Source organism: Penicillium roqueforti (genome assembly GCF_015533775.1).
Source record: "Penicillium roqueforti strain LCP96 04111 chromosome Unknown scaffold_14, whole genome shotgun sequence".
Taxonomy (NCBI): Eukaryota; Fungi; Ascomycota; class Eurotiomycetes; order Eurotiales; family Aspergillaceae; genus Penicillium; species Penicillium roqueforti.
In genome coordinates, this window is record NW_024067578.1 from 260163 (window position 1) to 284111 (window position 23949).

The following is a 23949-nucleotide window of genomic DNA, read 5'->3' on the forward strand; positions in this document are numbered from 1 at the left end:
TGGACATGATATTTGACATCCATGGATGTTCAAGACAATGCCTGTGGTTCGCGGTTTGTGGTTCGCGGGCCGACCCCACATGAATACCTCGGCCAAATATATACATCGACACTTTTGGTCTCTATGAACTCCAGTCTCGCAAAAGGGTATTGAAATCGAGCCTACTATACAATGCCGCTAATATCACCCCCGATCTAGTCTCTCCCAATTCTCAATTAGGTCATGGATCATCCAACCCGAGTTTGACGGCTTGGCCATGGATATGTTGCAGGATGCGCTCGGATAGTTGACCGCCGATTGCGTTGTCACACTTCATATCAATATATCGATCTTCCCCTGTTGACACCATCAGAATAGCATATGGCATGAGAAATGAAAAGTCTTACCCTCATATAATTGTAAACCATCACGGAGTGCATTCGTCTCTACATGGATCCACCGTCCACAGGAGATATGGCTATCGACCTCTTCCAACTCAAAGGGCCGATATGGTAGATGGCGTTGGGGCATGCGATGAGGTGTCTCACGTAGTCGGCCATCTTTCAGTGCATCCTTTAGAGCCTTCACGTGTCGCATCGCTCTTTTAGAATGAGCCACCACGCCCGCACTAATATCATAATTCACCTCGACGAGAGAAGATATCCTATCACAGGAACCCCAAAGCAAATCCAGGATAATGCGGAAATGTGGCGCCACCCGATCATGTAATGTCCTGTAGGTCTTGAATCCAAGTATGACCAGGTCAATCAGTCGGGGAACAATATGGGCTTCGAGCTGATTGACCAGTTGGGCACCATCATCTTCATTCTCTGGGGCTTCGGTGTAAATGATCCACTGATTCTCTTTGAAGATGCTGTTGGCGATGAGCCTGCACTGGTTTCTCAAGGAAGAAGCTGAAGCAGGATCATTGATCATTGTTGCAAACACACCTCGTAGCCGCTGAATGAGCTTTACGATGCCCATGAAATGCTCTTTTGTAGCGGGAGCAGCTTGGGCCTTAAGAATTTTTCTTATCTTGCGAAGTTCGTCCCAGGTCTCCTTGAAACCAGATTCTTTCGTGGTCTCGGTCAGCCACGTGAAGATATCGGAGCGAGCGCTGCGATGGTCCTGATTTGGGCGCGATGGCTCGATTGTTGGTGATTCTGGTACTTCCAAAAGCTGTGACGAGGCATTCTGGAATCCTTGAGTATTTTTTGACATGCGACTTACATGTGCGCCATCTCCTTGGTTTCTTGGTATACTTTCGGGGATTTGCACGTCGGGTGTGTCTGCATTTGCAATATGCTGGGTCGGTATTGAATGATTCTGGACTTCGGCGGGAGAATTATCATCTGCCTCTTCTTCTTCTTCTTCTTCTTCTTCTTCTTCTTCTTCATCATCATCTTCATCTTCATATTCCGGATCCTTTTCAGATAGATTGTCTTCTGCGTCTATGACTTCCTCCCCAGCATGAGCATCCGTCTCCTCATCATCTTCATCTTCGGATTCGTCCTCAGATGGATTGTCTTGTGCATCTCTAGATTTCTCTTTAGGCTGGTTGTCCTTCTCTTCTTCTCCTTCAGATCCAGATCCATCCCCGGATACATCTTGTTGTGCACTTCTAGCTTCGTAACCAACCTGACCATCAGCTCGATCCTCGTCTTCGGCTGGGAACAGATCGACTGGTTCGGGTAACGGATCATGTTCAACCTCAGGCTGAAGCTCGTCGCGGTTATCATCCAGTTCCTCCTTTAAACTGCTGCCGGATCCATTTTGAATTGATTTGGACTCGTCATCGCCTGACCCGGATTCGTCGTTGCTGGGCCCTTTGTCTTCGTTGTTTTCAGAAACGCTGGGGGGTGAAACCGGTGGTGATGGCCTAGGCACTTTACGGGTTCTCAGACTCAACCGGTTGGTATTTTTCGGTTCAGTTTGAGGGGTCTTTCGAGTTCTTGTCGGAGAAGGGGAGAGAGGAACATCATAGACATCCGTGTCGGTGGTGCGGCGGCGCCTTTTAGGGTCCTGTATATCCGTGGAATTGCGCCGGAGGACATTGATATTATTCAAGAGTCCAAGAGTATAATCGGTAGATCGATGCCGATGTGTGGATCTTTTTGGCGCCATCTTCAAAAACGCGTGGGGAATTCAAAAGAATGACAACACGCGGTGAGGGAAGAGCTCTGGTGGAGCCGCAAATAACATCCCGCTTCCCCTCCAACTTTCTTTCCTCATCCCACTCCGACCTCGGATTTTCTCAGCAAACATGGCTTACGCCCAGGCTATTCGTGTTTTGGCCACTTTGGACTCTGCAGAGCACGTATTTATCGAACCGAACAAAAAAATTCACGACTCGCAAGATGTATCGGCTTTCCTGACATCCAAAGCCTATACTGATATTATGACGTGGATACTACAACTCAACCGATCTATGTTTCCACTGAAGCTTGCCGATGACACTATACAAACTTGGACTCTCAATAGCGATGCGATACAATACTCCGCTCCGGTCCGACAATTGCAGGGACTTCTCTTGAAACTAGAAGATATCATACAGGAGGTCCCACCAGATACTGGTCCGCGGAGGTTTGGAAATATAAGCTTCCGGAGATGGTCTGAGGTGGTCGAAAGTCGCGCATCCGACCTGCTGAGGGAATGCCTACCCGCCGACCTCTTGGATAGGGGATCATCGGGTGAGAGCGCAACGGCGGAGACCGAGTTGAAATCATATTTCTTGGGTAGCTGGGGAAGTGGCCAGCGGTTGGACTATGGTACCGGTCATGAACTCAGCTTCCTAGCTTTCCTAGGTGGAATATGGAAGCTGAATGGATTTCCCAAGGCCGATCCAGGTGTGGAGGAACGAGCTATCGTGGTTGGAGTGATCCATCCGTGCGTCTACCCAGAATCTAACACGTCAGATATGCTTCGTCCCCTACTGACTGTCGTCATATAGATACCTAGAGCTTATCAGACTACTTATCAAGACATACAACCTAGAGCCTGCTGGCTCCCACGGCGTCTGGGGTCTTGATGATCATTCCTTTGTCCCTTATATCTTTGGATCCGCACAATTATCGCCTGCAATCAACGATACTGACCTAACTCCTGAAGAAGGCTCACTACTTAATGCACCTGACCCAGCCGGGGTAGCCAATGCAAAGATTGTTGAAAGAGAACGCCAAAGTAATCTATATTTCTCCGCTATTGGATTTATTTATGATGTGAAGAGAGGCCCATTCTGGGAGCACAGCCCCATGTTATTCGATATTTCTGGCATTCGAGCTGGCTGGGGAAAGATCAATAAGGTTCGCAATCTTTAAGCAGTGGGGATGTTCACGCTGACATGTTGCACCAGGGAATGATCAAGATGTACAATGCGGAAGTTCTTTCAAAATTCCCCGTGGTACAGCACTTCCCTTTCGGATCTCTGTTCAGTTGGGACCATGATCCAAATGCGCCTGTGCCCCCCTCCACGGTTCATGCCACATCTGGTCCTCAGTCACGCCCCATTGCGCCGGATTCTGGCCACCCGTCTGTTGCCGCTACCCGTTCTATGCCCGGAGCTGGCACCCAGGCTCCCTGGGCTAAGTCCGGGACAGGCACGCAAGCTGTTCCCCCGATGGGCTCGACAGCAGCCCCGTGGGCTGGGATGAGAAGAGAGGGAATTCCCAGTGGTACGACCAGAGTTCCCTCTGCTCTTCCAGATACTTCAAGGATGCCTCCAGGTCCCATGTCACCCGTCAGAGCACCCTTTTCTGCTCAGTCTCGGCCCCCGGCTTCACAGGATGGAAGTGCCAATGTGCATACCAAGGCTCCCTGGGCAAAATGACCATAAGAAAAAGAACACGAATATCAATGTGCACTGTTGTGCTCCTGTAATAACTAGTTCCTGTATCAATTTGCAGGCACCTATCAACCCTACATTGACCCTCCAGGGCTGTTTCTCTAGAGGTCCTGCCAGTCCATTAGTAGTCTTGGATCAAACTTGAACCTCGCTAGACCTATCGTTCTGGGACACATTCTAGTGACCTCGGTTTCACGTCATGGAGTTCTCAGGCCTTGCAACGCAAGCATATTGTCTCCGGTAATCGTAGTTCGGCCAATACCGGAGGTTGCCTGAGCCGCAATGATTTCATAGCCGACTGCCAAGAAAAGTCGGGACGGAGTCCACCCCATGCCAAGCTCTCGGGATCAGTGCTGGCTATAATTTTCACCTGTTACACTGAATCCAGATAGTGAAGTCAGAAACATCATTCAAATAGCACCATGAACTGCCCATCTCGGACTGACGACACTTTGCTGCACGATGGGTGGAACCAGAGCCCGCGCTTCCTTTCTCCCGACCTGACTACCCGCCAAGACCTCGATGGCATCTCAAACACCCGCGAGAAGAAAGACGATGAGTCTGGTCCGGGTACTTTACGGGGAAGCTCCAATTGCAAGGTAATTCCTACGCTGGAGGAAAAGGATGCAGGCAATCACCTTGGCGCGGGGTGCGAGGCGTCCCTGACAATGTCAGGTATGAAAAGCAAGCATGTTTTTTTGAGTAATAACCTTCTAACCAGTGAACAGGACGCCTCGCTCCCAAAAATACTAATATCGAAATCAATCACAATGGATTGGATTCAAATACCAATGTTTTCCCATCATATCAGAGTATCAAGGATTGGGCGTTGTGGCTCCTCTCCGTGCTTCTTGTCTCGGCAGTCATCTCCTTCGATAATCTGAGACGGTACTTAACGCCAAAGCAAGCTCTCACACTGGAAGCACCTGTTGCAATGCCGTTTACAGAGCCAGCCAAACGATCAAGTTGTGCTCAGGGAGGTGACGGCGGTGCATACGACCTACCTTTGCACGTTGCAGCCCTCTTCATCATCCTGGCCACCTCAAGCATTGCATGTGCATTCCCTATCCTTGCAACTCGCTTTCCACGAATGCATATTCCACCTGCGTTCCTTTTCTTCGTCACCCATTTTGGAACGGGTGTCCTCGTCGCCACGGCATTTGTACATCTCCTTCCGACGGCATTTACTTCGCTGGGCGACCCATGTCTCTCTAATTTCTGGACAAAGGACTACCCAGCCATGCCGGGTGCCATTGCCTTGGGTGGCATATTTCTCGTTACAGTCATCGAAATGGTATTCAGTCCAGCCCAGAGTATCTGCCGTGGAGGAAACCAGGTCCCAGCCGAAAGGCCAGCTCCCTGCCCTTCGGATGCAAGGACACCTCCAATTCCAACTCTCGGTGTTCCTGAGTATCTCGACCACTCTATAGTGCCGCGCTCGCACTCCGTTGGAATGGAAGGCCGGCATTTGCGAGATATGGGTCCGCTAATTGGAAGGTCCGCGAGCATAAGCCGAGCGATCAATAGAATGGGCGAAGGGACTGAAGATATAGTTCGAGTTTCATCTGCGCCTGATGTTCCAACTCACCACGAGAAAGATAACGGGGCTATCCAGACAGACGTGGAGCGTCACGACGATACCTTCGCCTTAACCCCGGAGCAGAAGCAGAAGAAAGAGACCATGCAGGTCTACCTTCTTGAAATGGGTATTCTTTTCCACAGCGTGTTTATCGGCATGTCACTCAGTGTGTCGGTTGGCAGTGAATTTGTGATTCTGCTCATTGCAATTGTATTTCATCGTGAGTTCTCTGTATTCGCCTGCTTGATCGGGCCAATGAATTTGACTAAATCAACCACAGAAACATTTGAAGGCCTGGCGCTTGGATCCCGCATTGCCTCACTTCCCTGGTCAGAAAAGCAACTCCAGCCCTGGATCATGTCCCTTGCGTACGGATGCACGTGAGTTAATCCCCACTCACTCTGGGCCCAATGGTGCTGACAAAATACTAGGACTCCAATCGGGCAAGCTATTGGCCTCGCAACCCATACACTTTATAATCCCGACTCGGAGGTTGGTTTGCTCGTTGTCGGTGTTATGAATGCCATGTCAGCTGGACTTTTGATTTTTGCCTCGCTGGTGGAGTTGATGTCGGAAGACTTTCTCAGTGATGAGAGCTGGCGTATTCTCCGTGGGAAGAGAAGGGTTTATGCCTGCATCCTGGTTTTTTCGGGTGCTTTTTGCATGAGCATCGTCGGTGCCTGGGCCTAAAGCTGCGGGCATAGATGCTCTGGAATAAGTGTTCTGTCGCAAGCTGGACTGTCGAATTCTTTCGCTGATAGGCTCGCAAATGGTCTAGATTTGGGTGTGGGCCTGTATATAAAACATTAGTCGGTGGTGGGAATATAATGCTCATCAATTTATATAGCAAAAGACATTGGTACCGACAGAGTGGGTTGATTGTAACCCCCAGTGCCAAGTGCATGAGAACATCGTGACTTCCCTGAGACGGGTCCAATTGAACACAAACAAAAGGCAATGATCATTCCATGATATCAGAATATCCTGTTAGAAAGAGCTATTTCACCGCTGTATCACGAGATAAGTGGAAGGAAGGGTGAAGGGCTGACATGGAGAAGGAACAAAAAAGGAAATCCGTGCCCCAACTACTTCTGGCGAGGATCGAAACCCTGACCAGTTTCCCCATTGCTGGGTTTCCCAATGCGGTATCACCCGTGATCAATGTTTCACCCAGCAATCAGATGACTTCGTGTCTCTCACCCACTCGGCCATCCAGGGAGGATTTTGACTTACTACCTTGAACTAGGGTCAAATAGACCACTTGGGCATCATTTAATCAAGATATCCATAAGCTAGCACTGGTTTTCGCTGGACCCCATGCCTTCATTCAGTTCAGGATCATTCACCATCGACTCCTGCACTCTCGGTCATATTCCTCTTCGTTGTAGCGATTCCATTCGTTCCGCAGATCACTGGCTGTGCGGACAGAACTATCAATCCGCTGCCCTCGGAAATGGACATCACCATAGCAGCTGATCATCCCAACAATATCACCATCACCCAAAAACTCAATCCAACCATCCTGGTCATCTGCAAAGCTCATCTCACCCTCACCGGTCTCCCGCCCACGCCACTTAAACGGAATTCTGTCAAAGGAGGGCCTCATGGGTCGTTGTGGCATCCACAGTACACCCTTAAACGCCCCGAGCTCGTATGTCCCCCAAATCTCATTCCGATTAAGGCGAAGAGATAAGAAGATCCCCCCGCGAACAGCGTCCGGCCACTCGCACTCGATATGGGGGGAACTAACTTCGTACGTTCCATTGAGAAGACCCAGGGTGTTTTTCAGGGCTCGAGGTGGAGATGGTGGCTCTGAGCATGTTTCAGACTCGCTATAATGGCCATAACCAAACTCGTTCGGACCGTCAATGTCCATCTGGTCATCTAAAGCATCATAGTGATGTTCTCCGTCCTAATTAGACATGTTAGGTAAGTATCCATTGCGTTTGTGAATGAGGGAGAATATATTTACCATTCTGCAGGCGATTTCGTACGAGGGAGGCGCATCCTGATGCTCAGGCTGCTCAGACCATCCACTCGGCCCGGGGTAGCTGTTTGTGGGCATATTTGTGTTGTCTTGGGTCTTTTTGCCATACACGCGGCGTTTGGCGGTCTGTGGTTTGTCGGCTGTCTCCTCGGCATTCGAGGCCCTCTTTCTCTTGGCTGGGGCAGATTGAGAGGTAGCACTTTTGGTTGTCGTGTCTTTGGGGGCAGCGGCCTTGGGCGCCGTAGCCTTCTTGGAGGCAGCCTTAGGCGTAGCTGGCTTGGCAGTTGCAGTTTTGCCAGCAGCAGGTTTGGCCGCGGCTTTAGGAGCAGCCTTGGTCGTGGTAGCTTTGGCCGCAGCGGTTTTAGCCGCAGTGGCTTTGGGTGCGGGATCTTTCTTGGGGATAGCAGCTTTGGACGTAGCAGCCTTGGGAGCCGCAGTTTTGACGGCTGCAGGCTTGGCCGCGGCTTTGGACGCAGTAGTCTTGTTCTCGGTGGTTTTGGACGCAACCGTCTTAGAAACCGTAATAGTCTTGGTGGTAACAGTCTTCGTCGTTGTCGTCTTCGTGTTGGTCTTTGCTGGTTCCTCCGAATCCTGCTTCTTCCATTCCTTCTTCAGATTCTTTTCGATTTGGAGGCTTTCCTTGGGAACGCTCAGGGCGCCGTCTTGCACGGCCTTTAAGAGCCTCATCTTAGCAGTCGCCTTGACCTTTGACGGTGGTAGGCCATAGTGGAGGAGCTGTGCTTCATACCAATGGCCTGGGTGGTCTGGTGTGCTCTTGTCGGTAGTCGCAGTATCGTAAAGAGCTTTGATCTCAGCTGGAGCTGCACGGCGGTGAAGCTGTCCTCCCGACGCGGTGACATAAAATGTGTCGATATTGAAGGAGAACTGACCATCGGTGACAGGCGGCATGACGGGTTTGTTGTCTGAAAGGTCAAAGACACGGGGTAGAAGTCGGAGGTGGAGGTGACAGATGTGGGGCAATACACCTGCGTATGGGGCATGCCACGCTACCACGACTCCACCTTGATCTGCCTCATCTTCTATCATCTTCAACCCTCGATTTTCTTCGATTTTTCTCCCTTCTCCGGAGAGGTGACATCTTTCGGCTTTGGTGTGTACTGTATATAGCGTATTTGTACAAATCTTACAAATCTTACATATATTGTTGACCTTTCTGGACTCATTTAGATATATACAGGCAACGATGTTTTGTCTGACATTTGGGTATCATTTACGAAAAGTCCACCGGGGGAAGCTCTCTTTGTTCCAGAGCCACCTGGACACTATTCTGCATGGTCTCTATAGCCTCTTCCCAGCTTATAGTTCCCTCGGGCCGAGACCCCTGTGGCTCTTTAGGCCCCTGCTGCTGCGAATGCTCACCGACCAACCACATCAACCAGCGCACCACTGAAACAGCCTTATCCACATCTTTCTCTTGCAATGTCACGCTGGACAGGTATGTACATAGTGAAGTAACGTCTTCGCTGTACGGACCGCCAGCTGCAAAGACTTCATGCCATGAGCCAACAGCATCTCGTAGATCTGGTAATTGGGACAGACGTTGTGATGTAAAGACGGGACGCTTGGGGAGAGGTGGTAAAGGTAGAAGTTTCTCTACGGCAATTGGCGCAGAAGGAGGAGCCTCCTGATCCCTAGATGGAGGTCTTTGTGTGGTTTCAGTAGCTCGCGAGCGCTGTTGCATGCGGGTGCGTTCTTGTTCTTCAAGAAGCTCTTGTCTGATATCTTCAGGTAAAGCAGCAAGGAATTCAGCCGAAGGTTGGGTTGGCTCTTCAACATTTGGTGACGCTTGTCTAGACAAAGCCTCTTCGTCCAGACTAGCAGATACAGCTGCTGGGCGTGGAAGAACGAACCCAAAGCTAAATTGGTTTAGAGGCTTAGGCTTAGGCTTGTTCGCAATCGTTGCCGACTTCGGCGGGCGGCCACGTCTTTTCTTGGGTGGTGAGACTGGCCTTCTCGACTTGAGAGAACCAGATGTTGATGGGCGCGACTCTGGTACTACCGGCACGAGCGGTGACGCAGCGTTGATAGCTGGGTGGTTATAATAACCCAATACTTCTTGGCGGACATCTTCAGGCAATGCCGCCAATGCATCTGGGTCCAGCTGAGACTGAGGGGGGAGGTCTGCTTGGGCAGGTTGTCGTGCTTCACGGGGAAGAGGACATGGAGACCCTGAGCGAGAACCCTGGCGCGGCTTTGCTTGTGCAACAAGCCTTGATCTGATATCCCTAGGCAACTCGGCAACGACTTTGGGATCCGTTTGGGTGGGCATAATAAATTGGGTCCCCGAGATATTGAGTGGCTTGTGGGCACTATCGCTGAGTATTGGATCTGATTGAATACGAACAGAGTTATCTTTTTGCGGACTCTCTAGCTCGTCAGGGTCCGCATCTGGAATGACTTTCTGGCGAGGCGGAGACTTCTGGAAGTTGAGTTGTCGCTGGCTGCTCTCGGGGCCTGAAGGGCCAGATTTGATTGATTCAAGTTTGGTCATTTGCACACCCAGACCTCTCAAGTCTCCAGGTGAAAAATTGAAACTTCTCAACATCGATATTGCTTCTTTCCCAATGACTTCTGGAACATTGGTCGCGACACCAAGAGCGACGCTCTTGTTGAATGTATCACACTTTCCATGGCCGAGATGCTTGACGGGTTCTAGTGGAGCGTCTAGCGATCGACGCATGACCTTTAAAGTGAGCTGTTTCCCCTTCACTAGATTTTCCGTCAATCTTCGATTCAGCTCCTCGCACAGAGAACGCACAAAGTCCTCTGCTTGGTCCTGATTGACAAATCGAATCCCCCAGTTGACCTCGGCCGAAACAGATTTCCTCGTGGTTTGATCGCCAACTTCTGTTCTGTCGATTCCTCGGGCGTATTCCCACAATTTCATTCCAGTTTTGGGTCCCAGACCAGATATTAGTCTCTCTCTCGGGAGATCTCGGATGTCTTTGACAAACTTGACGTTCAGTTCTTCCAGTTTAATTGCCATGCTATTACCCACTCCGGGAAGATCACGAACAGTGAGATCTCCAATGAAGTCCAAAACAGCATCTGGCTTTAATTGGAACTGTCCAGCAGGCTTGGCCTTTCTAAGAGACACTTTTGCGAGAAGAATATTGTTGCCAATTCCGACAGAGACTTCACATCCGGTCTTCTCTCTGATTGAATCGCGTAAATTTTGCGCAATTTCATCCGCTTTGGCTTGCTCGCGATAGGTTGATCCTTCTGATATAGCCTTTCCGTCTGAGCCGCCTGCTTCCACGCATAAATTTGTGACATCGATCAAAGCCTCGTCGATACTGACACTTTGCACGATACCATCGATGGCAAGTATCGAGGTGTAGAACTTGCGACTCGCCTCTTCATAGGCAGGGAAATCATAAGGTAGGACTTTGAGATCGGGGCATGATTGCAAAGCAGCTTTCATCCACATCCCATTCTTGACGCCGCGAGCACGTGCAGGATAATTACAACTAGCAATCTCGGAGCCTGATCCAGAGCCATGGGCGATAGCAACAGGCTTTCCCCGGAGCTCGGGATGATTTAGAACTGAGACAGCTGCAAAGAATGAGTCGAAGTCCACGTGTAGAATGTACCGTCTTGATCCAGGCACAGGTTTCTTTTTCAATCTCTGAGACTGTGCATTTTCTTGCGTTGCGGCCTGCAGTTGGGCTTTCAGCTCCGCCTTCCAGGTTGACAGATGATGCAGGCGAGACTCCCTATAATACTGCTGCAGGAATTCTGGATTGACAACAGATGACTTCTGCATCCTTGGGTCGGACAGGAGCTGCGCATTGTATTCTTCAGAAGTTAAAGCGGGTTTTGTTGGACTTGTTTGGTCGAGAGGCGAGGTTGTTGATTCGAGGTCAACCAGTGGATCTGGTGAAGTGGGCACTTGATCTGAATTGGGAGTTTGATGTGGTATTATAGATTGTGCTATGTCACTGGCTAGAGCTTGTTCGTGCTCAGGGTCATGATATTCCTCCTCGTTCTCCATAGTGAAGCTAGGGAAGTCGCCATAGTCCGACTGAGATGGCTGGCTCGGCATGGTTGGTGTGATCATATGTGAGGCTTTCGACCGAATAGATGAAGTCACGGACTTCGATGAAGAGCCGATCCCTTCTTCTGTTGTGCTCATATCTCTGAGCTGAAAGCTATACCTGCTAGACCTCGATTGGTCATTGTAACGTGCGCGAGGGCTATTCGTCTGGCTGATAAACCGGCCATTATCAAACTTGAGCACTCTTTGCGCTTCACCCTCGTCTACTATTCTAAATTCATCCCATGGCAGCAGACGTCCTGCTTTGATACTGTCTGTCACCCACGTAGGTTTCACTATGCGGTAGCGGCGGAACTCTTCACGCTTCTTGGGGGTCAGAGCAGTGGCAATGATATGAGTAGCTGCTGTCTTGCCATCCAGATATTGAAGGAAGCCACCCCCATGGCTGACAATCAAACGGTGCAGCTCTTGCAGGGAAGGTTGAGTGTACCCATTGATATGGGCAACCACACCACGGAATATTGGCGGGCAATCACCAGCTGATGCTCGAATTTCTGCGTCAAGATTCTGCAACTTCATCTTTTTCCGGCGCATGTAGTCCCCAAACCCGCCGAAGCTGGAGGCCTCATACTCCTCTCCTCTTTCATCGTCAAATTCATCTAGACATGGTCAGATAAAAGTGGAAATTGATATTTAGACTAAACGTACGATTTTCAATGCGTTTGCGCACTGCACTAGAGTTGATCTCATGACGGGAGCCCATTTTGGGCTACAACTACCATCATGACTAAGAAGAGAGTGTAAAGAAAAGGATGTTGCCCTTTCGCGCGAAGCTTGGCAACCATCACGTGGATCCAAGCTTCAAGGAAGCGGTCACTCACGGCAATACACCAGCGGTGAACGGTTAGTTGATCTCATTGATCAATATTTTTTTCTCCAATTTTTTTGCCGTATCTGTTGCTTGGGAGCATCTTTTCTTTTCTCTTTTCTTTCCTTTCCATCCACATCCTTTTCCACGTGGTTCATTCTATTTTTGAACTTGATCTTCTTCACCTTCGTCACTTTATTTTACTCACAATGTCTGCTGTTCAGCCTGTCGCAGTCTATGCGCTCCGGGTTCCTCCCGGTGCGATGGTCCAAGCAGTCCCCAACGCTGCTGCTTCGGTCAGTCTTACTGTAATCATCAATTGGCTAATAGCTTGTGCTGACATTAAATATAGTTCCGCATCAGCATGGCCGCTATCGACCCCGATGAGGCCCCAGAGTACGAGGATGACCAGGACTCGAGCAAGCCTTCCCGTTCCACTTTGAAGATTGTTCGCGGTCCTCCTGGTCTTCTCGATGAGGATGACGAGGATGATGAGGACTACAGTGATGAGGATGAAGAGGACTCCGATGACGAGGAGGAGTCCAACGGTGGTCCTAGCGACAAGGAGAAGGCCCGCAAGCTCAAGGCAGCTGCCGCCCTCAAGGACCTCGAGGACGCCATGGAGGAAGATGATGAGGAGGAGGACGATGAGGAGGACTTCGACCTAAAGGCTGCCATCTCCAAGCTCATCAAGGGTAAGGGTCCTGCCCTTGACGATGAGGACTCTGAGTCTGAGGAGGGCCTGGAGCTCGATGAGAGCGTTATCTGCACCCTCAGCCCCAGCCAGGTAAGGCGAACACCCTCTTGAGTTTCACAATCGGTTGAATATTGACGTTTAATACCTCTGTAGAACTACCAACAGCCCCTGGACATCACTGTCTGCGAGGGTGAGCCCGTGTTCTTCAAGGTCACCGGTAACCACACTGTCTTCCTAACCGGTAACTACGTCATTGGTCTTGATGAACACAACCATGACCATGACCACGATGAGGAGGAGGATGACTACGATCTGTCTCCCGATGAGGATGAGCTTGACATGGAAGATCTCTTGGCCATGCAGGATGGTGATGAGAGCGATGACCTTGATGACATTGAGGACCCTAGAATCACCGAGGTTGAGAGCGAGGACGAGGCTCCTAAGCTTGTTGAGTCCAAGAAGGGCAAGAACAAGCGCGCTGCTGAGGATGAGGTCAGCCTCGACGATCTGATGGCTAAGGCCAACAAGGCCAAGTCTACCAAGGCTGAGGAGCCCGCCTTGACCAAGGCCCAGCAGAAGAAGCTCAAGAAGAACAACGGCGATGCCGCCGCTGTTGAGCCCAAGAAGGATGCTAAGAAGGAGGACAAGAAGGATGACAAGAAGGAGGCCAAGACCGACAAGAAGGTCCAGTTCGCCAAGAACCTCGAGCAGGGCCCTACCCCCTCCGGCGACAAGCCCACCGGCACTCTCGGCGTTAAGGAGATCCGTGGAGTCAAGATGGACGACAAGAAGCTCGGAAAGGGTGTTGCTGCCAAGAGTGGCAACACTGTCGCTATGCGCTACATCGGCAAGCTCGAGGACGGCAAGGTCTTCGACTCCAACAAGAAGGGCAAGCCTTTCACCTTCAAGCTCGGAAAGGGCGAGGTCATCAAGGGTTGGGACATCGGTGTCGCCGGCATGGCTGTCGGTGGTGAGCGTCGTATCTCCATCCCTCCTTCTCTCGCATACGGCAAGAAGGCCCTCCCCGGCATTCCCGCCAACTCCAAGCTTATCTTCGACGTTAAGCTCCTCGAGATCAAGTAAACTGCTCGACGTTGTCATCCGTTTTCGGGGTGTTTTGAGGTTACCGATTGAATTGCATCTGTGATATCCATTGCTGTCTCTTTTTTCAGTTCACTCTCCTAGTGCATTTGGCAGGGATGAGATGATCGCGAGGAATTTGTATCCCTGCATGGAAAAAGTGACCATTTTTTGCTGTTTATTATACACTTTGTACTAGTTTCTTTACGAATTGATCATATGATTGAGTCTTAATCTCTCCGGTGTAAAAGGAGGCTTAACTTTTTGAGTAATATGAGCTGTATACCTCGCCTCCTGGCCCTTGCGTCGCGACAGATTCCCCGATATGAAACCAGGCGTTGAAACAAGAGCAACAATAGGAGACAAGGCTGCCAAACACATGGTTTTCTAATTTTGTATGAAACCTAGAGTGTTCTTTGTTTCATACAAGTCCATGGTTGACGGTTCCCTTTGCCTTGTTCAGGCTATGGCGGCGATTTGCTGATCAACGTCATTGCCTCCTTCCAGCCGCCGGCCAGAGCCTTGGAGGCTCACTCGATTAATCACTCCAATCATCCTTTGTCCTTGCACGTTGGCTCACCACCATCTGTGAAATATTAACTCCCCGTCCCTTCCTGTTCTTCCTGTTCTTTCTGTTCTTCCTCATCCGATAAATATGGCCATCTAACCGACTGTGACCAGCTCCCCGCAGATAAGGCACTCGTGACTGTTCTGGCGCTTATCGATTCTATCAGCTTCAATCATAACATCTACGTTGTACAACATCTCATAATCTCTAGGTGATTATCAGTCTGTATTGCGACATGGACACTGGCGACCGCATGTTATGCCATGCCTGTGGCGGGGTTTGGACTAAGGATGGTGATTTTTTGACGTGCCCACATTGTCAATCGGAGTTCACAGAAATAGTACAGCGAATACTTTCTCTCTTGGTTTATTTAATTCTGACACTGTCGCTTCCTCTAGATTGAAATCCCCCCAGAAATATCTCCCGAAGGCTCCCCCTCACGCCGTGCGGACTCCGTATCGCCTTCGCGCGTTAGCCCATGGTTAGACCACAATCCGTGGGAACAAGACACGCAAGAACAGCAAGGCCCCGGGTTTTTCGGAAGGGCTACTCCTCCATTTTCCTCCTTGCGCACATACAGATCGCCGGACGGTCGCTTCTCATTCAGCAGCGCGACACTTGAGACCGGAAGGCCTTCTGGTCAGCGCAACAATGGCCCGAACCCTGTGGTTCCGATGATGATGCACGGCTTTGACACAATTTTTCAAAATTTAATGGAGCCAAATGCCCGTGGTTACAGAGGCTTTGGAGAGGACCCCTTCCATCCTCAATCCTCTACCGCTCCCGACTGGCTCGAGGACGACCACCTTACTGGCCATCACCCAGGCCTCTCTCCCCGCAATGCAGATGCGCCTCAACCTGTCAACCGCAACCCGACAGACATAAATGAGTATGTACTTGGCTACTATGTTGCATTATCACCAGACTAATCAAATCTAGAATCATGGACGCCATTCGTGCTGACATTGGAGTACAAACTACACGACGCTCACGTGGAGGTCGTAACCCGGCAAGCCCACATGCTCTTTCGATATTGTCTGCCCTTCTCAACATGAGTCGAAGCGGGGATGCAGTCTATTCGCAGGAGGAGCTCGACCGAGTCATCACACAACTGGTTGATAATCCTGGAGGGACTAGCACTGCGGCACCGCCAGCATCTGATGCTGCCGTCCAAGCTTTGCCGAAGCAGAAGATCACTGAAGAGATGATGGGATCTGAAGGAAAAGCAGTGTGTTCGATTTGCATGGATAACGTTGAACTCGGCTTGGAAGTCACTGTGTTACCATGCGCTCACTGGTTTCATTACAACTGCATCCATGCATGGCTGACCCAGCATGACACTTGTCCGCATTGCCGGCGCAGCATCAATTCAAATACAACGTAAGTATGTGAGTCGTATCCATGAACGACGACTCTCAGTTGACGGTATATCTCACAGAGGCGGAGAAGGCACCCCTGAGAATCCGGTAGTGATCCGGGATAGTCCTGAGCAGCCGAGATCCCAACCGCGTCGCAGTTCTGCTCGCACTGTGCGCAGCGGTCGATCCTCATTATCTTCTTCATTGCAGAGTCGGCTTTCCACTCGAATGTCACCACCCGGGTCCCCTACACCAGAGGGAGGGGAATCCAGGAACCGTCGGTCTAGCCGGGGTGAGGGTGTTGGGGGACTCGCCGGTTGGCTTACGAACCGATTTGGAAGCAGCGCATGAGTAGAATCGCCATATCAATTTTTATTTGCATACAACGGGCCCTTTCCCCTTGTTTTTCGGTATGTGCTTCGACCCATGCTTCATCTGTCAGTTTTAGCGATTCGGCTGGTTCCACTACTTTTTCTTTCCTATGCAATTCTTCTATTTCTCCATACCCCCTTTGAGTGACATTCACTCCGTGCGACAGGGAATTAAACCATGTCTGGTCTTTTACGAGAGTTTGTTTGTAAAGCTGCTCCTTCCTCTGTCCCATGTACATACACATTTTACACATTGTCATTTTACCTTCGGATCAACCGGTGCATATATACATAGTAAGAAGTAACAGGTTATGATTATTACATACCTACAGCATGTTCATCAGCTTCTCCTTGCATCACATTGATTGTTTACGATCCATAGGTGCCATGTAATGATTGGACTTGGGATTTAGTCTACCGGACACACATGTTACTGTATATCATTGATGCTTAGGGAGTATGGAACATCGTAACCCTTCCGTAGACATGCTGTAGATTAAGTTTACTTCATATAGCATTAAATGCTGACCTCTTCCATCGAGCTGGGCTTGTGGTTTAGTGGTATAATACTCCCTTAGCATGGGAGTGGTCCGGGGTTCGATTCCCCGCGAGTCCATTTTTTTTTGTTTTTTGTCTAAAAGTATATTTACGGACATAGAAACATAACTCAGCACCTGAGTTAGAATTTTTGTGATTCAGAGGGAAGTCGATTTTTAGTGTTGCGGAAAAACAAGAGTATCAAGCGCAAGCTGCTTGGAAACAGTCACAAAACACAAGTTGCATTGATCATAAGAGATTGAATCCCATGAAGTCCAATTCATAGCTAGCAAATAGCTGGCTTATATCTCCGGGCGTGACTGGGGATGGCAATGATAATTCAAGAGGCCACTCACTTCCTGTCGGATTGGAGTAATCATGCAGAGGATGATCATTACCCTCCATCACTGGATTTCGATCTAGCGCGACATTGTCTAGACCCGTAAATTTGTCAATATCAAGCTTCTCCAAGAGTAATTTGTCAAAGTGATTGCAGTTTTTCAGAAGCCCAAGATGAGATATCAGGCCCTGTGGCCCAGTAAACTTTCGCAGCAACCGCTGTGAAGACAGGGAGAATAGGTAAGTTCGCAGTAAGCTTAGGCCATTAGCAATAGCATCGACCACGGCGGCACTTTCACTCGTAGTGAGCTCCGTGGTGGAAAGGCGTGAATAATGAGCAAGAACAAGGAACAAGGAACACAACGCAGATGAAAGGAAATGATTCAAAATTGGTATTTGTGTGCGATATAGATTGGATTGACGATCCATCTCGAGAACCTTATTGATCGTGTTTGTTGCAAGTTGGACAAGGGTGTCTGCATGGCCGGGATTCGCTTTCGCTGTTTGGTATGAGTAAAGTAGAGGACGTAGGACCAAAATCCTGATCTGGTTTGCTCGTAGGAACAGGATAGATCTGATGAGATAGGCCTTTCGGTCCTCGAAAGGAATGCTCTCCACAGATCCCAGCTCGTCTTGGGACGACTGTAGAGCTTTGGGGAGACTTTCTTGCCATGATTTGACTTTGTAGCTCAAAAAGTCAAAGGTTTCTTCCTTCAACCGTCGCTTGAATTTCCCGTGTTCATCTGTGATGGAATACCAAATTTGGGCTCCAAACTGCACATATGATCTCATGGCTTTCAGATATGGAACGTCTTCCTGTAGTCCCTATTATTAGTCTGCCGACCCTTTTCATTTAACATCGAGCTATTAGAAAAAACGAACCACCTCGGGAATGTCGATATCGTTGTCGCGGAAAGTGAACGGCAACCCAGCTGCGAAGTTTATTTGCCGATCGAGAACGAAAGAAGTGTAGAGCAGGGTGGTGATTTCCTTCTGCTCCTCTGGACGTGGGAAATAATCCGAAAGAACTTTTTTCCGATGTAATCCGGACTCAATAATAGTGCGCGAGCCAATAGTAATCATTCGAGACGCGAGTCTGTAGTCATCCTGGAACATATAAAACAAGGCCTGTTGTCAAAGTTCGATTAGAGTCGAATATGATGTTGCGTAGCGGCACGTACATTCAGTAGGATTATCTGCTGGCCCCGTAAGGAGAATTTTCTCAAGACGGCATGGGGCAATACATTTGGTAGCAGGCTGTCGTGCAGATCAATCGCCACGCGGCTATAGCCACCACCCTCAGCAAGCAGAGCAATAGCGATAACCATTTTCAAAGGGGTGGCATCGCATTCACGGAGGCCACCAGAACTATCATTCGGATTCAGTTCGTAAATGATGTTCGCCCACAGCATTTTAGCTTGCATTTTGATTGTTTCGATATCAACTATCGGAAGCAACGTGCCTACGATATCATCATACAGATGAATGAGGCGGAAAGCTTCGTTCAAGTTAATCTCACTCAGCAGGCCCAGGTCACTACTACCCGTTTTAGTTGATGAACAAGCCTCCATTTGCGTCATGTCTTGCTCGTTTGTCGTTATCACCGATCCAGCGATCTCCGGATCTAGCTTCTCTGGGCTGGAAGGCCTGCCATGCTCTAGAATCATCTTCGCAACGCCGAGGCTGAAGAGAGAACTGGTTGGGCCAGTATAATCAGGCAGTGATGGTGAGGTAGATCGAAGATCTTTCAGCTTCGGGTGGTTCTGAGTATCAGTATCACCCTTGACGCTAGACAAACGCTCTTTCGGAACATCTTGGATTTCGTGATGTAATAACTCGACCTTATCCTGCAAAGTTGCCACAAGGTGAGACAGCTGCTGCAATGGCCTTGAAGCGCAATTAGCGATCGATCGCCATGTGAATCATACAGCTCTTACACAATATCCGATCGGCCAACGTTCTTTTCCTCCAACGGTAACTCCCGATCATTCAAATGGTGGGCATGATCCGTGGATGATTCAAACTCATTTGAATAGCAACACTTGATCGAACGTCGCTCACAGAACTCGCAAGGAGTTTTGCCGTTACAGCGAACTTTTCTGCGTTTGCATGATGCACACGCTTTGAAGACATACTTTGGTCGTTTTCGCTCACAGTCGGGTTTGAGTCGAGAACGCCGCTTGGATGTGGCATTATTCATGATCTCACAACAACTCTGGAATTCACATTGAGATGGGATGATTACGATGATGTAAGTATGGTCGGAGCTCTGAAGGCATCCCCGCAGAATATATATATATCCAGCCGTGGATCGACACGAGATATATTACGTAAGAGGCGGACTGTTTCCGCAGCAGAATGTACTTTGGACTTGTTATAAATAGCTTTCGATCGGCGTAAACGTGTATTTGTAGGCTTTGATTGTTACATTCTAGTGGAACATAGCATAACAGGTAAGTGGGGTGCGAGTATCAACCCCAAAAAGGTCTTCTCACTTCTTCCCGAGCCCTAAAACCCAAGGCCATTGAACTCGCGTGCGGCGTCGCCCAGTACATCGAACCCAAGAAGGCTCTGTTGATATTTAGCATCTCCCCAGTTCCATTTGCAATCCCCCGTCCATTGTGAATCAGGGAGTCTGGATAAGATCTGATCGCGTTCCATTTGCTCGCTTCCATCGCAAAGGTGATAGAAATCACGACTCTGTACGCCCCCAAGGACGTTTGTTTCGGTTCGCTCCTTCCGCAGCGTTTCATAGAGACTTAAAATGTCAGTAATCATCGCACGAAATTCCGTCGCAGAATTTGGAAGTGCCCGACTTTGTGCCGTCGTCAAGAGCTGTCCTAAGACAGCACCATCCTCGACTGCCATTGCCGCCCCTTGCGCTTGGTATGGCAAAGTGGGATGACAGGCGTCGCCTAACAAGGTCACAGTACCCTATTCACGGTCAGACTAGATTCAAGGAACATAATACTATTCGATCAATAACTCGCCTTTGTCCATCTCTGGAGCTCCTCGTGGTGGCAGAGCTTCCACTTCAAAGCTCTGCGGAGACAAGAGATCATGGTCCGAAGTCTGTCAATGCATTAGTTCATATCGTGCAATGGGCTTGTATTAATCATACGCCGGGTCCCATCCGTCAAAATGACTTCGCATCTCTTTCAAATCGCCCTCTGACGTTCGTGATCCTTTGGGTAGGTCATCTGGACAACTGGACTCTGTCAACTGAGGGCTTTGGCATTATCTGCGGTGAAGTGACTTGCAGTAATACCAAATTGAATTCTGTTTTATTTCTGATGGGGTAAAACGCAACATGTTTCTCCGGCCCCATCCAGACCTGAACATCAGATGCTGCAACAAGCTTCTCGACATCTGGGTCGTTTAACACAGTGAGCTCTTGGAGCGAAAACATGCCACGATACGCCAAATCACCTGTTTCCAGAGGTGGAGATGGCCCATCCATAATGAACTCCCGCATTGTAGACCAAAGTCCTGATGCCAGTGTTAGCCAACTGTGATTTATGGACACTTTCGAACCAAGAAATGCTTACCGTCTGCACCAATAATCATGTCGGGATGGAAACGTCTGCCGTCCTTTAGCACAACCATGTCAACGGCTGGACACGACTCGATGCTGACCACTTCGGCATTTTTGACTAGATGTGCACCTGCGTTAGTTGCTTCTTCAAGAAGCAAGGCTTGGTAGTCAGCCCTATGTATGACCCTTTCCGAATATCGTTAGCATATCCCAAGCAAGCTAACTCGATTACTTGGCACAGACATCTATTCAGCACCATAAGTCACTACAACGGCTTTTGAGCAACTGTATGTCCATCCCGATATCTTCTCAGCGTATACCCCTCCGTAGTGATAGCGCCGGCCCTTTTCAGCTTTTCTATAAGGCCGAAATGGGCCATAACTCTTGTTGCATTTGGTGGTATTTGAATCCCTGCGCCGACGGGCAAGAGCTCTTCAGATCGTTCGAGAATGGTTACATCGAGCGGGTGTTCACCTCGACGACACGCAATGGCACAGGCCAGCCCTCCCAGTCCTGCTCCAACGATGATAACACGTATAGCTTGTGCATCCAGCTAGAAATGTTGGCTTCAATGTCTGGTTTAATTTGATGCGAATTCTAGACTTACGGTGCTGGGCACGTCAATTTCGGCAGACATAATGGGTGTGAAAAAGTTCTTGTTCAAATGGATCTGGTACTTCTAGGTATTTCCAATATGAAGAGTTTATAGGATACATATGCTGTCGGCTTATTGACGGCGTTTCTGTCCCGCACTGTTCGTCACTTCCCGTTACGCATGTCAAGTTCCGTGTGCACTTTCCGTCTTTCGTTTCAGCTTTGCCTTGAATTAAAACTTGAATACTACTCTGTATCACTCATGGAACTACTACATATGGAGTGAGAGAACCAAGAATAGTAGAAACCTATCATTGTCGCTCGGAAAAGCCGTATGGTCAAAGGGCTCCGATTAGTTTACAACCCCAGCTTAGGAAGGGATTGGAGGTTTGTATTTTCGTTTTAGTGGCAAGTTTAGCATCTATTTTATGTAGTGAGCTTTCAAACTATGGCAATTCATAACTCAGGCTTAGTCTACTATCTGATTAAAAAGCCTCAATGAACCGAATATGTTAGGCCTTGAACTTATGCCCCAGAAAAATGAGACGGAAAATTCACTTTTTGCAACATTGCTATATGATACTACAACACGCTCCATCACCAAGAGCATTTGAAGATCACACATCCTCGGCATGTTACTCTCTCCAGCTCACACGACACCACAATGGACCTTCCTTCTCACCAATGCCAACAGTCATGACATCAAGGCGCTCATCCTTATCCATCACGTCAAAATCATAGGATCGAAATAGAGTCGTGATAATCTTGACAATACTTATTGTCGCAATGTTGCGTCCAATGCACATCCTATGACCCACTCCGAAATGCATTAGATACTGTAATTTATCCTGTGCCGTGCCGTCGGAAGCCAACCAACGATCAGGGTTGAATTCGTCATGATCAGGTCCCCAAATGGACGGATTGTGGTGCAATGAGTAGTTCGAGATGGACACATTGACCTGACACAAATTAGCAAAGTCTTCCACATCAATAGTAAAATCACTCACTCCCCGAGGGATCCGTTCTCCATCGATAATCATCCCCGCATGATCCATCACAGTCCGTGTCAATGGCATAGTAAAGACTGGCGAGTGACGGAAATTCTCACGGATACATGCCGTCATAAACGGCAACATTTTCTCCAGCCCAGGAAACGGATAGGCGCCGTGCTCAATGATCGGCAGCTTTTGACAAATCTCCTCCTCCAACCGGCGCCGAACGTCGGGGTTGTGAAGAAGATGGTGAAAAAATAAAGTCAAGGTCCCTGATGTAGTGTGCGAACCAGCAACAAGGAATCCAAACGCTTCGGAGTTGATTTCGATATTTGACAATTCCTCGCCCGTTTCTGGGTCTTTTGCCTTCTGGAGGTTTGTGAGAAGTGTTTTTCCAGAAGATTCACTCGTCTTGTCCTCCACGCATTGTGCCACCGTGCTGCGAATCTTTTGCCGGCTCCCGAGCAACTTGCGGAGCCATGAAAACGGCAGATACTTGCTCAAATTCATTGACCAAGGCAGGATCCCGGGAAGAGAGCCATACAAGCATCCGAGAAGGATATGGTCATTTATAGGGGGAAGATTCTCGGGGTCGTCCTTTTCCTGCGAGTGGAAATCGAGATTGAAGGCCAGTTCCCCAATTACATCATAGCCATAAAAGGCAATGAGATCCTTGAGGTCAAACTGGTCTCCCGATACCGCGTATTTGTCTAGCTTCCGACGCAAGTTTTCGACATGTCGATCAAAAATCGACTCCATATCAGTCAAAGATCTCGTCGAGAAACTATGGGCCATCTGTCGCCGTCTCAGGGCGTGAACCTGGCTTCTTTGTGAGAACATTGCGGAGAACACATTTGTTTTGTCTGAATCTTACTTTTTCATCTCGGTTCCCAAACAGACTTGGATTGAATGTTTTGAATCCATCGAAAAATGGACTTTTGACCATTGCCTTTCCGGACTTGTAGATTGGGGCGACGGCCTCGGGATTCCAGAAGCTGAGCTCGTTTGGAGCTATTCGTACGATAGGTCCGTATTTTTGATGCAAAGAAAAGATTCTTTGGTCAATGCGCAGAGACAAGAACAGCGAGAACTTGTTTAAGTCCGTGAAGGCAGCAAGAAACGGCCCGGGGTATTTTGCCAACGGATGCAAGAATCGTTGATATATCAGGTAGACAAGGAAGAGAAGGGTTCCGACAATTAGAAGGGCAGCTGGATCGGTTATTATGCGGTGGATAGCCATGATGTGGTTATATTTTGAACTTGTGTGATACAACAGAAGCGAGATACTGAGTAGAAAAGTCGAAGCAAACAAAGAAGAAGGCCATTTCTGGGTTTATTTAAGAAGACGACTCTGAGCCTGGAATTGAAGTGTGCGGAATCAGTTCCCCCAGTTTCTGTAGATCCCCCAGTTCAGACACGTTCCGATGGCACGTTCCGAGGCGAAAGCCGAACCGCGGGGCTGGGGTAGCGTCAGCTTATGGGCGAATCTTGGTAATACCTAAAATCGAGAACATAGTCAATGATGCTACGCTATAATAATTTGGAAATGGCAAATTTCTGCTGGAAATAGAAGCCAATAGAACCAAAGTCCCTAGTGATCCCGAGG

At 49.0% G+C, this 23949-nt stretch overlaps 10 protein-coding genes across 10 annotated transcripts; 4 read left to right on the forward strand and 6 right to left on the reverse strand.

Moving 5' to 3' along the window:
- Window positions 1–220: 220 nt before the first annotated feature.
- Window positions 221–2103, reverse strand: LCP9604111_5726 (uncharacterized protein; the record flags this gene model as incomplete). Its single annotated transcript, XM_039073568.1, has 2 exons — window positions 221–336; window positions 387–2103. The coding sequence occupies 2 exons, from the start codon at window positions 2101–2103 to the stop codon at window positions 221–223; spliced, it is 1833 nt and encodes a 610-aa protein (XP_038928237.1).
- Window positions 2104–2242: 139 nt separating this feature from the next.
- On the forward strand, window positions 2243–3805 carry LCP9604111_5727 (serine/threonine-protein phosphatase 2A activator; the record flags this gene model as incomplete). The annotated part of the gene is made up of 3 exons (XM_039073569.1): window positions 2243–2865; window positions 2930–3281; window positions 3332–3805. 3 exons carry the CDS (start codon window positions 2243–2245, stop codon window positions 3803–3805), a joined length of 1449 nt encoding a protein of 482 aa, XP_038928238.1.
- Window positions 3806–4242: 437 nt separating this feature from the next.
- On the forward strand, window positions 4243–6089 carry zrfD (putative plasma membrane zinc ion transporter; the record flags this gene model as incomplete). The annotated part of the gene is made up of 4 exons (XM_039073570.1): window positions 4243–4495; window positions 4549–5619; window positions 5680–5779; window positions 5831–6089. The coding sequence occupies 4 exons, from the start codon at window positions 4243–4245 to the stop codon at window positions 6087–6089; spliced, it is 1683 nt and encodes a 560-aa protein (XP_038928239.1).
- Window positions 6090–6741: 652 nt separating this feature from the next.
- LCP9604111_5729 (uncharacterized protein) lies at window positions 6742–8295 on the reverse strand (the record flags this gene model as incomplete). The annotated part of the gene is made up of 2 exons (XM_039073571.1): window positions 6742–7311; window positions 7372–8295. 2 exons carry the CDS (start codon window positions 8293–8295, stop codon window positions 6742–6744), a joined length of 1494 nt encoding a protein of 497 aa, XP_038928240.1.
- Window positions 8296–8617: 322 nt separating this feature from the next.
- Window positions 8618–12167, reverse strand: LCP9604111_5730 (putative DNA damage repair protein Mus42; the record flags this gene model as incomplete). The annotated part of the gene is made up of 2 exons (XM_039073573.1): window positions 8618–12063; window positions 12113–12167. 2 exons carry the CDS (start codon window positions 12165–12167, stop codon window positions 8618–8620), a joined length of 3501 nt encoding a protein of 1166 aa, XP_038928241.1.
- Window positions 12168–12481: 314 nt separating this feature from the next.
- LCP9604111_5731 (FKBP-type peptidyl-prolyl cis-trans isomerase) lies at window positions 12482–14052 on the forward strand (the record flags this gene model as incomplete). Its single annotated transcript, XM_039073574.1, has 3 exons — window positions 12482–12568; window positions 12625–13059; window positions 13123–14052. 3 exons carry the CDS (start codon window positions 12482–12484, stop codon window positions 14050–14052), a joined length of 1452 nt encoding a protein of 483 aa, XP_038928242.1.
- Window positions 14053–14852: 800 nt separating this feature from the next.
- LCP9604111_5732 (putative RING finger domain protein) lies at window positions 14853–16326 on the forward strand (the record flags this gene model as incomplete). The annotated part of the gene is made up of 4 exons (XM_039073575.1): window positions 14853–14957; window positions 15016–15506; window positions 15557–15997; window positions 16056–16326. The coding sequence occupies 4 exons, from the start codon at window positions 14853–14855 to the stop codon at window positions 16324–16326; spliced, it is 1308 nt and encodes a 435-aa protein (XP_038928243.1).
- Window positions 16327–17132: 806 nt separating this feature from the next.
- LCP9604111_5733 (transcriptional regulator family TF) lies at window positions 17133–19422 on the reverse strand (the record flags this gene model as incomplete). The annotated part of the gene is made up of 4 exons (XM_039073576.1): window positions 17133–18038; window positions 18105–18350; window positions 18404–19109; window positions 19160–19422. The coding sequence occupies 4 exons, from the start codon at window positions 19420–19422 to the stop codon at window positions 17133–17135; spliced, it is 2121 nt and encodes a 706-aa protein (XP_038928244.1).
- A 996-nt stretch (window positions 19423–20418) lies between these two features.
- Window positions 20419–20828, reverse strand: LCP9604111_5734 (uncharacterized protein; the record flags this gene model as incomplete). Its single annotated transcript, XM_039073577.1, has 2 exons — window positions 20419–20711; window positions 20771–20828. 2 exons carry the CDS (start codon window positions 20826–20828, stop codon window positions 20419–20421), a joined length of 351 nt encoding a protein of 116 aa, XP_038928245.1.
- Window positions 20829–21986: 1158 nt separating this feature from the next.
- On the reverse strand, window positions 21987–23583 carry LCP9604111_5735 (uncharacterized protein; the record flags this gene model as incomplete). The annotated part of the gene is made up of 3 exons (XM_039073578.1): window positions 21987–22310; window positions 22359–23162; window positions 23218–23583. 3 exons carry the CDS (start codon window positions 23581–23583, stop codon window positions 21987–21989), a joined length of 1494 nt encoding a protein of 497 aa, XP_038928246.1.
- Between the last annotated feature and the right edge of the window lie 366 nt (window positions 23584–23949).